Source organism: Lucilia sericata, unplaced genomic scaffold (genome assembly GCF_015586225.1).
Source record: "Lucilia sericata isolate MDLA Ls3-8-SP2 unplaced genomic scaffold, ASM1558622v1 Contig001041F_arrow, whole genome shotgun sequence".
Taxonomy (NCBI): Eukaryota; Metazoa; Arthropoda; class Insecta; order Diptera; family Calliphoridae; genus Lucilia; species Lucilia sericata.
In genome coordinates, this window is record NW_023995021.1 from 60,001 (window position 1) to 72,210 (window position 12,210).

The 12,210-nt window shown below is 25.4% G+C and overlaps 2 protein-coding genes across 3 annotated transcripts in view; one reads left to right on the top strand and one right to left on the bottom strand.

Moving 5' to 3' along the window:
* The window catches only part of LOC119609703 (phosphatidylserine synthase 1), an 18,626-nt gene extending 10,846 nt beyond the window's left edge, over window positions 1-7,780 (top strand). For both annotated transcript variants that reach the window (XM_037964580.1, XM_037964581.1), the window contains exons 2-7: window positions 1,825-2,083; window positions 2,153-2,605; window positions 3,963-4,075; window positions 4,153-4,363; window positions 4,429-4,516; window positions 7,501-7,780. In XM_037964580.1, the coding sequence (XP_037820508.1) occupies window positions 1,825-2,083; window positions 2,153-2,605; window positions 3,963-4,075; window positions 4,153-4,363; window positions 4,429-4,516; window positions 7,501-7,553 (1,177 nt within the window). In that variant the 3' untranslated portion in view covers window positions 7,554-7,780. The remainder of the gene's footprint in view (window positions 1-1,824; window positions 2,084-2,152; window positions 2,606-3,962; window positions 4,076-4,152; window positions 4,364-4,428; window positions 4,517-7,500) is intronic.
* Window positions 7,781-9,570: 1,790 nt separating this feature from the next.
* On the bottom strand, window positions 9,571-11,992 carry LOC119609712 (vesicle transport protein SFT2B). Its single transcript, XM_037964593.1, has 4 exons — window positions 11,694-11,992; window positions 10,337-10,506; window positions 10,147-10,264; window positions 9,571-10,078 (listed from the first exon to the last, which is right to left on the bottom strand). Exons 1-4 carry the CDS (start codon window positions 11,763-11,765, stop codon window positions 9,947-9,949), a joined length of 492 nt encoding a protein of 163 aa, XP_037820521.1. The 5' UTR covers window positions 11,766-11,992; the 3' UTR covers window positions 9,571-9,946.
* Between the last annotated feature and the right edge of the window lie 218 nt (window positions 11,993-12,210).

Below are 12,210 nucleotides of genomic sequence, written 5' to 3' on the forward strand. Positions count from 1 at the left end.
AATATTGAGGGAGTTAAAAACGTCATTGTTGATAACACGTTTAATAAATAGCTTTTGTTTTAGATAGAAATTAGGGATATACAATTTTACTGAAATTGAAACCCCCTTAAAGATATTAAATTGTCTAATGAAGATAGTTTCCTATAGAAAATTATCTGAAGAGGACACTTTTCCATGGACAATTGTCTAAAAAAAGACTTCTATAGTAAATTGTCTAAAGAAAATATTTTTCTAGAGAAAAATTGTATTTGGATGAGATTTCTCTATAGTAAATTGTCTAAGAAGACAATTTACTATAGAGGGAATTATCTAAAGAAGACACATTTCCATATAAAATTAGAAATCTTATTTATGTTCTTTTAAAATAGCTTAAAGATACAATTTTTCTATAGGCAGCTTCTATAAACATTTAATCTTTATAAATAAGATTCCTAATTCGATTTAATTCATTCATTAGAAAAAGTGAAAAGTCATGATTATTATCATGTCGTTACATATGCTTGTATTTGATTAAAATAATATCGTCTATCTTCCTTCCCTACAAATCCCTTTAGACATCATTCTTATTCAAAGTGACGCCACACGCAAAATTTTGTTTTTTTTTTATTTTTTCTTTCTAATTTGTTTATTATTATTGCCTTAAATAAGGCACTATCTCTCTTTAGTAATTGTTTTGGGGGTCTTTGAACTTGAGAGTGGTGTTATTGTATATTATGCTGGGCATGTTTGAATTTTTATGTTGAATGGAAAAATGTGTGTAATGGAAATGAATATCAGACCATTTTTTAAGATTAAATAATTAAATTAAATTAAATTAGAGTTTTGAACAAAGAATAGTTTCAAATTGAGTAAAAATTAATAAATTAAAAATTACAATAATTGTTTACATTTTGTTTGGGATTTTGTATTAAAGAATCTCCATCGTATTGAAACACGTATTGAAACGGGAATCTAACAAGGTGTCGATTGAGCTAGTTATCTATCTATCTATCTATCTATCTATCTATCTATCTATCTATCTATCTATCTATCTATCTTCTATCTATCTATCTATCTATCTATCTTCTATCTATCTATCTATCTATCTATCTATCTATCTATCTATATCTGTCTATCTATCTGTCTATCATCTATCTATCTATCTATCTATCTATCTATCTATCTATCTATCTATCTATCTATCTATCTATCTATCTATTTATCTATCTACCTATCTATCTATCTATCTATCTATCTATCTATCTATCTATCTATCTATCTATCTATCTATCTATCTATCTATCTCTCTATCTATCTATCTATCTATCTATCTATCTATCTATCTATCTATCTAGCAGCGATCTAGCGATCTATCTATAGATCTAGCGACGATCACTAGCTATATCTATAGATAGAGCGATTATAGCGAGTAGCTATCGATCACTACTATTATAGACTATCTATCTATCTATCATCTGATCATCTAGCATCTATATATAGATCTATCATATATCTATTCCACTACATCTATCTATCATCTATATTCATCTATCTATCTATCTATCTTCTCTATCTATCTATCTATCTAATCTATCTATCTATCTATCTATCTATCTATCTATCTATCTATCTATCTATCTATCTATCTATCTATCTATCTATCTATCTATCTATCTATCTATCTATCTATCTATCTATCTATCTATCTATCTATCTATCTTTGGATAATATAATCGTTGGATGCTGAAGATATCTGGGGATTTTAGAATTCAAAATTTTGGAAAATTGAAATTATTTTTGCGATGAAACTTTTACTAATCATAAATTATCTTTCCTCAACCGTAGGGACGAAGGCAATTTTGAGGACAACATTTGGGCTGGTATATTATGCGTGGTCTTCTTTTTCCTAATTATATCAGTGCTGGCATTTCCCAACGGTCCCTTTACACGACCTCATCCGGCGGTATGGCGTATATTATTTGGCTGCTCCGTATTGTACTTAATGGCTCTACAATTTCTAATGTTTCAAAATCACAAAACAATAATGAATATATTCTATTGGCTGGATCCCAAACTAAAAGATTTTCACATTAATATGGATAAAGTAAGTCATAATAATCTCCTGTCCACACTCTACTAAAACTGAACCTATTGCTCTCTGTCTTTTAAAAAGGAATACGGTGTCAATTGCTCAGATGTTTCCTTTGAACGTGTTAAAGGTCATTTGGATGTCTTTGCCTGGGGTCACTTTTTGGGTTGGGCTTTCAAGGCCGTCCTTATCCGTCACATGGGTATTTTATGGGCCATTTCTGTTATGTGGGAAATTACTGAAATTACATTTGCTCATTTATTGCCCAATTTCATTGAATGCTGGTGGGATGCTTTAATTTTGGATGTTTTGATCTGTAATGGTTTGGGCATTTGGGTTGGTTTGAAAATTTGCAAAATTTTGGAAATGCGAGAATATAAATGGGCCAGTATTAAGGATATTTCTTCGACTAGTGGTAAAATTAAGCGTGCCATGTTACAATTTACCCCCGAGAGCTGGACTGCTATTAGATGGTTGGATCCTAAATCAACTGCTATGCGTTTTGCTGCTGTTATTCAGTTGGTGATATTTTGGCAGGTGAGTTGAAAGAAATTTAAATAAATTTTCGAATTTTTCTTAAAAGGGAAATTTTGGAAACTTCTAAAAATAAGGGAATTTTTGAAAAAAAATATATGGAAATGAAGATTATATCAAGAATTTAAGAAAAATCGATAAACATTTTATAGAAATTGTTTTTAAATAAAAATTTCCCCTTAAGGGAAATTTTTGTAAACAAGAGAAATTTTTTTTATTTTGGAAATGGAAAATTTATCAGGAATATAATAAAAATCGATACAAATTTTATAAAAATTGTTTAAAACAAAAATTTCCCTTAAAGGGAAATTTTGCCAAAGAAGGGAAATTTTGTGCAATTTTATGGAATTGAAAATTTGATTAAGAATATTATAAAAATCAATAAAAATTTTATTAAAATTGCTTAAAACAAAAATTTCCCTTAAAGGGAAATTTTGATAAAGAAGGGATATTTTGAAATTTTTTGTGGAACTGGAAATTTTATCAGGAATATAATAAAAATCGATAAAAATTTTATTAAAATTGTTTTAAACAAAAATTTCCCTAAAGGGAAATTTTGCCAAACAAGGGAAATTTTGTGAAATTTTATGGAATTGGAAATTTTATTAAGAATAGTATAAAAATTAATAAAAATGTTATTGAAATTGTTTAAAATAAAAATTTCCCGTAAAGGGAAATTTTGATAAAGAAGGTAAATTTTAAAAAATCATTGTGTAAATGGGTATTTTATCGAAATATAATAAAAATTGATACAAATTTTATTAAAATTGATTAAAGCAAAAATTTCCCTTAATGGGAAATTTTTGAAAACAAGGGAAATTTTAAAATTTTTTGTGGAATTGAAAAATTTATCAAAAATGGAGTAAAAATCAATATTTTTATCAAAATTATTCAAAATAAAAATTTCCCTTAAAGGAAAATTTTTTAAAATAAGGGAAATTTTGAAATTTTTTTGTGGAATTGGAAATTTTATAAAGAATAGATTAGAATATTTTCTAAAGAAGATACTTTTCTTTAGAAATTTGTTTACAGAAGACACCTTTTATATAGAAAATAGTCTAAAGAAGACATTTTTCTATAGCAAATAGTCTAAAGAAGACACTGTTCTATAGAAAATTATCTAAAGAAAATACTTTTCTATAGAAATTGTCTAAAGAAGACACTTTTCTATAGAGAATTGTCTAAAGAAGCCACATTTCTATAGTAAATTGTCTAAAGAATACAATTTTCTATAGAAACGAGTCTTTTCTATAGAAAATTGTTAGTTAGTTTTCCATATAAAAACTTCTACCGAAATTAATTTTATTTTTAAATTTGTTCCATTAATAATTTTAAAATTTAATTTCTTTTCTTTCTCTAGGTTACTGAACTCAACACGTTCTTCCTTAAACACATCTTTGAAATGCCCCCCGATCATTATGTGGTTATTGGTCGTTTAATATTCATTGGTCTTTTTGTGGCGCCTTCAGTAAGGTATGTTTGTTTGTTTTCCATGTATTTGTCATAATCAAGATTTAAAACGCAAACATTTTCACTTTTTCAATTTCTAGACAATATTATACTTATGTTACGGATACACGTTGTAAACGTGTGGGTACCCAATGTTGGGTATATGGTGCCATTATGGTGTCCGAAGCGATTTTATGCATTAAAAATGGCAAAGAATTATTTGAACGCACGCAAGCTATAAATATTGTAATCTGGTTGACAGTACAAGTTATAATTTCGATTGCCTTTGTTTATGGTTGTATATTATGGCAGGTAAGGTTTAAGTTTTAAGGAAGAAAAAGGCGGGTTTTTAAATTATTTTTATATATATTTTCTAGCGCATGATGGATAAACGCAAGAGTAATAAGCAATTACAACAATCACCCTCAAAAAAAGTTAAAAGTTTGGAAAAACAACAATCAAAAGGTAAAAAATTTGTTTAGTTTCTTTTGGTTTATTAATTTTTGAAGCAGTTTTTAAGTTTTTAATAAAAAAATATTTGAATTTTCTTAAGTTAATTAAGAGAAACTTAAAATCTGTTTGATTTTTTATGAAGTTTAAACTTTTTGTTAAGATTTAGTTTAGTATTTTATTAACAATTGGTAATTTATATTTAATTTTTTATCATTTATATTCTTATAAAATGCAAAATTATGAAAGCACTTTCTATGATGCCCACCATGTGTCTGTGTATATGTGTGACTTTTTTAAGTTTTTTTTTTAAACAATTTTAATTTCTTCTAAAAGGGTTTTCTGCGAAGCTAAACTTTAAAATCTTCGTTTGAAAACCTCTCGTTAATGTTTCATTATGTTCATTATTCATTTGTTTTTTGTTTAAATAACAACAAACTTTTCTTTAAAAATAAACTCTTATTGTCAAATTATTTGTGTGTAATTTTCATGCTATCCTTTTCCTTTTATTTTACTTGTTTTTTTACTTTATTGAAAAAAAATATCTATCTACCGGCCAGGTCCCATTTACTATGTACATCCTAGAATCATAGAACATGCACGAGGAAAGTTAAATAAAACCATTAGCAAACATGTTGATATTGAAAGCACTCCTTATGATATTAAAATTAAAATTGTTTAATGAATTATTATTATTATTATCTTAATTAAAAAAATACCATTAATTATGTGTGTTTGTTTATAAGTTTTATGTTTTCTTTTTTTTTAATTTCATTGATAAGTTCTTTTTAACTAAAATTTAAGAAAACAATTGACAATATTTTGTATACAGTGCTAAATACTAATAATCGTACAAAGTTAGATTATAGACTAGGCTATAGACTAAATTATAGACTAGACTATAGACCAGACTAGAGACTTGATTATAGAGTAGACTATAGACTAGACTATAGATTATACTATAGACTAGACTATAGACTAGACTATAGACTAGGTTATAGACTAGACTATATACTAGGTTATAGACTAGACCATAGACTAGACTAAAGAATAGACTACAGACTAGACTATGGACTAGACTACAGACCATAGACTAGACTATAGACTAGACTATAGAATAGACTACAGACTAGACTATATATACTAGACAATATACACTAGACAGTAGACTAGACAATAGACTAGATTATAGACTAGATCAGACTGTAGACTACACCAGACTATAGACTAGACAAGATTATAGACTAGACCAGACTATAGACTAGACAAGATTATAGACTAGATTATAGATAAGACTATAGACTAGACTATAGACTAGACTATAGACTAGATTATAGACTAGACTATAGACTAGACTATAGAGTAGACTATAGACTAGACTATAGACTAGACTATAGACTAGATTATAGACTAGACTATAGACTGGACTATAGACTAGACTATAGACTAGACTATAGACTAGACTATAGACTAGACTATAGACTAGACTATAGACTAGACTATAGACTAGACTATAGACTAGACTATAGACTAGACTATAGACTAGACTATAGACTAGACTATAGACTAGACTATAGACTAGATTATAGACTAGACTATAGACTAAACTACAAACTAGACTACAGACTAGACTATAGATTAGATTATAGACTAGACTATAGACTAGACTATATACTAGATTATAGACTAGACTATAGACTAGACTATAGACAAGTCTATAGACTAGACTAAAGACTAGACTATAGACTAGACTAGACAATAGATTACAGACTAGACTATAGACAAGATAGACTATACTATAGACAAGACTATTATAGCCTAGTCTATAAAATGAATCACTAGACTATAGACTAGATTATCGACTAGACTATAGACTAGACTTTAGGCTAGACTATAGGCTAGACTACAGACTAGACTATAGACTAGACTAAATTCTAGACTATAGAATGGGCCACTATAGATTATAGTCTAAGAAAACAGTTTAAAGTTTACACTTGCTTGTAGAAAACTCTCTAAAGAAGACAGTTTTCTGTAGAAAATTCTCTAAACAAGACATTTTTCTGTAAAAAAAACTCTTTAAAGACAATTTTCTATAGAAAAATATCTAAAGAAGACACTTTTCTTTTGAAAATTGTCTAAAACTGATCCTTTCTATAGAAAATAGTCTGAAGTTGACTCATTTCTATAGAGCAATGTCTAAAGCATACACTTTTCTATAGACAACTTTCTAAAGACATTTTTCTATAGAAATGTAAATGTAAAGCAGACACTTTCCTGTTGAAAATTTTCTAAAGGAGACACTTTTTTATAGAAAAATGTTTAAAACAAGCCCATTTCCATAGAAAATTGTCTAAAGAACATATTTTTCTGTAGAAATTTGTCTAACCAAACAATTTCTGTAAAAAAATTGTCTAAAGCAAACTCTTTTCATTACAAAAATTTCTCAAAAAGAATTTTTTTAGAGAAAATGTATTTTTTCTCTAAGGGAAATCATCTATAGAAAACAGTTTTCTATGGAAAATTTTATAAAATTAATTTTTCTATGGAAAATAATATAAAGAAGATATTTTTTGTAAATAACTCTCTAAGAATGACACATTTCTCTAAAGAAGACGCTTTTATAGAGAAGTTCTATAAAGAGGACATTCTACTATGGAAAATTTTCTAAAGAAGACTTTGATTATCTAAAGAAGACACTATTCTATTGAAATTTGTCTAAAAAAAGAAATTTTTTTATTGAAATCTATAGGAAAATTATTTTTTTATAAGTTTTTTCAAAAATGTACGATTATTTGTTAAAAACACTGTATATAATAAATTTAAGTAACAATTTATACAAAAAAAAAACAAAATAAATTTTAAATATAGCACAATTTTCAGCTTAAGTTATTGTTATATTTATACTTTTTAACTTAAGTTTTTAAACTTTTAAATTTTATATTTTTTTATTTATGATTTCTTTTACATATTTGTTTTTTTCTTTCAATTCTCTTTTCTAGGCAAAATGTCACCCAAAAAATCCCCCAAACGCAACGACAAGAAGATTGAATAAATATTTAAGGAATTTTTTTGTTGAAAAAAAAAAATTCTTTTAAATGAACAAAAAACACATACAACACTTTTTCTCATAAACAAACAGCAACAATTTTCCCGTTTAAATATGATTTTCCTCTCTACATTACAAATTAACCCTACATTTAAACAAACTCAATATTAACACAAAAGCAACAATAATAGTTAAATTATTTTAGTTTAAACAACAACAACTTCCCAATTTTATAAAATAAGTTTAATTTATTAAAGAAAAAATCCTTAAATCATTTTGTTAATAGAAAAAAACTTGAAAAATATAATATTTAAACTCCTTAAGAACCAAAAAAAGAAAAAACAAAAACAACCACCATTTTACATTAAAACTTGATAAAAAAAATTGTCTTTAAATTAAAACAATATAATATATAAAATGCCTCATTCATATAAAAAAAAAGCTAAAGCTTAAAAAGTCATTTTTAAACCACCAAATATTTAAAACAAAAAATATCGTTACATAAAATTTAAATTTGTTTTTCTGAAAAAAATGTTAAACATTTTTGTTTTGTAAAATTCTTTAAACACTTCTTTCAAACTAGCCTTTTAGCTATTAAAATTATTATTATTTTTTTTTTTATTTAAAAATAATTTAAATTTATGAAATTATTAACTTTAGACCATAAATGTGTATATTTCATATATTATGAAATAATTCTTAGAGGTCTTCAATTTTTTTTTTAGTTTTTTTTTTTTTTGTAAAACATAATAAATTACAAATATTATTAAATTAATAAAAAATTAAAAAAAAAACAACAAAAACAAACTAGTGGATTTATTAATTAAAATATATAAATTTATAGCCTTTAATAACTAATTTACAAATTAAGCTTTTACTTAATAAGTGTAAAACAAACAAAAAATACAAAACAAACAACATTTTTGTGTGTGGGTATTGTGTTTAACAAGGCTTAAGTTTAAAATATATTTCTTTTTTAAGTTATTTATACTAGAAGAAAACCAAAAAAAGCAACTAAAATAAAAATGAACAAAAAAGTAATACAAAAAAACAAATTGCTGGATATATATTTTAAAATATTTAAATATTTTTTGTTAATTTTTCTGAAATTAGTTATAAAAAAAATAAAAAAAAAGAAATTTGAAAGTATAACTCAAAAGTTGTTTTATTTCAAGGTTAAAAATGGTCTCATTCTAGAGACAATTTCCTATAGAAAATTTATTTTCAATCAATGTTAAAGAAATGTTCTCTCAAGAAAACTTTTTATAGAAAATTTTTCTATAGAAAAGTATCCTCTTGTGTAACAATTCTTTATAAAAAATTTTCTATAAAAAAGTGTCTTTTTACAAAGTTTCCTATAGAAAAATAGTATTCTTTAGGTAATTTTCAGTAGAACGAGTCTTTTGTAAACAAATTTCTATAGAAAGGTCTTCTCTAGGTACATTTTTTCTATTTTCATTTAGAAGTTCATTTAGCTAGTTTTCATTTACAAAATTTTCTATAAAAATGTGTCTTCTTTAAACAAATTTTTGTATAGAAAAGTATCTTCTTCATATAAATTATTCCTATATAATAGACTTCTTTAAAAAGTTGTGTAAATTTCTATAGCAAATTGTCTTCTTTACAATTTTTTCTATAGAAGTGTCTTCTCTGCAAAATTTTCTACAGAAAAAAAATATATTTTTACAAAATGTTCTATAGAAAAAGAGTATTCTTTAGACAATGTTCAATGGAACGAGTCTTTTGTAAAAAAATTTCTATAGAAAAGTTTCCTCTTGATACATTTTTTCTATTTTCATTTAGAAAACAGTTTTATTTCATTTACTTCTTTAACTTATTTTCATTTACAAACACTTTTTTCTTTTAATTTCTTTCTACTGCTCCCTTAAGGGAAAAGTTTAAGTTTAATATTGTACAATTTTTTCTTTTCATTTCTATGTTTTACTCTTAATAGAATTAAAATACTTACCTGGTTTTGAGAACAACATCCAAAATAGCTGAAATTAAAAAAAAAAATTATTAATTAAACTTTTATTACAAAATATTTTAATATTTATTTTTTAATATGATTGTGGGAGGGAATTAAGACTAAACTGTAAATACAATATTATTGTTAAAGTAAAGCTAAAGCTTTGTTTTTTGTCATAAAGTTTCCGAAAAATTTATATTTTTGAAAACCATTAAATACTTAAGGAAAAAAACAAAATTTGAACTTGAAGCCAAAAATACTTGAAAGAAAATACTTTTTTTAAAAGGTGCAGTTTTAGAGAAATGTAAAAGAAATAACTTTAAATATTAAAAATGGCATTGTGTAATAAATCTATAAATATGATTAATATTTGTGCAAAATTAAGAAGAAAAAAAATTTGTAAATTTAATATACAAAAAAAAAATAGAACTTAAACATCCAAACAAGCAGAAACAGTCTTCTTAACAGCATCTCTAGCATACGGTATGTATGATAAAGAATACCAAGTCATAGCTAATGATTGTATAATAATAAAAATTAAGGTCAAGCCGGGTTTATGTAACTAGAAAAAAAAAAATAAACAAAAATATGTAAACAAAATATAAAAAAAATTAAAACAAAAAATCATACCACAATGGCTGCAATTAAAGTCATGATAAGAGAAAATATAACAATGCATGTGGCTATTAAACGCGTATCAGAAAACATTTTTTTCAATTGATTAAAAGGACCCATGAGAAAACAAGTACTTTAAACAAAAAAAAAAAAAAAATACAAAATTATAATTATAATGAAATTTGATTATTTTATGAAGTATTACCTGGTCATTGATATAATGTTGCCTAGAGTATAGAATACCGCAAATACCACTAGACCACGATGTAGAAAGAGAGCTATAGAACCCAATAGGGATAAAACTATGCCCAAAACAAAACATATACAAAACCCCTTAATGCGCGTAGACCAACTTAAAGTAGACATATCATTGATCTAGAAAAATATTGAGGGAAAAACGAAGCAAGATAATGAAAGATTTAATAGAGTTATTGAAAACAAAAATTTAGAGAATTTTGAAATTTGCAATGAACATTTTTGGTGGAAATTTTGAATGAAAATGATTAATGAATTTTTAATGAAAATTCACAAATTTCTACAGAAAAATATCTTCATTAGCTAATTTTCTTTAGAAAGGTGTATTTTAGAAAATTTTAAATAGAAATGTGTTTTTTTTTTATAAAATTTTCTATAGAGAAGTATCTTTTAGACAATTTTCTATAGAAAAGTGTCTTCTTTTCACAATTTTCTAAAGAAAAGTGTCTTCTTTTGACAATTTTCTATAGAAAATTGTATTCTTTTTAGAATTTTCTATGAAAAAGTGTCGTCTTTTTACAGTTTTCTATAGAAAATTGTCTTTTTTTTAAATTTTTTATAGAAAAAGAGTCTTTTTTGCAATTTTCTATAGAAAAGAGTCTTCTTTTTAGAATTTTCTATAGAATAGTGTCTTCTTTTCACAATTTTCTATAGAAAAGTTTCTTATTTAGTCAATTTTACATAGAAAAGTGTTCTTTTTAGGCAAGTTTCTATAGAAAGTGTGCTCCTTAGACAATTTTCTATATAAATGTTTCCTTTATAGACAATCCTCTTAATAAGTCTCTTTACAAAATATTTAGTTCTTGAACAATTTTCATAGAAAAATTTCTTTTTTAGACAAATTTTACAGAAGAGCCTTTTTTAGAAAGTTTTTTTCTTCTTTAGACAATTTTCTATAGAAAAGAACTTCTGTAATCTACTTTCCATAGAAAAGTTTCTTCGTTTGACAATTTTCTAGAGAAGCTTCGTTTTTATGACAAATTTCCAAAGAAATCAGACACCGCTAAACAAATTTTTAAAGAAATTTTGAAAAAATTTCCTAAGTGATCATAAAAAAATATAATGACATCTTTGATAAGACAGCATCCATAAAATTCTTATAAGAATGCATTTCCAAACAACAGCAGCTCTAATCTAAGAACTGACTCATATCTTACAAGTATTCTAACCTCGAAGCCTTTACCCCGTTTGCAGGAGGAAAGCCCACAAGTCGTCACGATATACTCCCCCAAATAGCTGGCTTACTAAAAAACATTACATTGGGGGAGTCGTCTCATTGTTATTTTGCTTTTAGTATAGGTATTTACCTGTGTTATTATGCTGCTTTCTTCTTCGGGTGTGCGATCATCACCGCTTAAAACTCGACGCAATTTATCCATGTTTATTTGCCTTTACTTAAGAAAATTAATATAATTTACACAAATTTCTAGTTGTTAACTTATTAACACTTGTTTAGGCGATAATATTTGTGAAGTTAGGTTATTATTAATAAGAAAAAAAATAAATTTAATAAGAACTGAAAAAGAAAACACAAAAATTTGTAAAGAAATTAATACAACTGAAATGTCAAACGTATTGTTGTTTTTGTGTAGTAGAAGTGTTGCTAAGTGTTGCGGATAATGTTTGTGTAGAAGTAGTGTTGTAAAGTGTTTGATTTTGGGAAATAACCGTAAAAAGGAGTTGCCGGACTAAGATTTTTTAATGCAATATTTAAATTTAAAGGGGAAATGCTTAAAATTCCATTAAATCATTTAAATATCTCTAAAATTTTAAAAAAAATTGGTTATTTAGATACAAATTAGAAATTTTCTTGAAATCTTATAA

Excerpts from the sequence above, each read along its gene's own strand:
- LOC119609712 (XM_037964593.1), bottom strand. The coding sequence starts at position 11,765 with ATGGATAAATTGCGTCGAGTTTTAAGCGGTGATGATCGCACACCCGAA. Across the intron at positions 10,507-11,693 it reads AAAGCAGCATAATAACACAG|ATCAATGATATGTCTACTTT; the intron begins GTAAATACCTAT and ends ATATTTTTCTAG. Across the intron at positions 10,079-10,146 it reads CTTTAATTGCAGCCATTGTG|TTACATAAACCCGGCTTGAC; the intron begins GTATGATTTTTT and ends TTTTTTTTCTAG.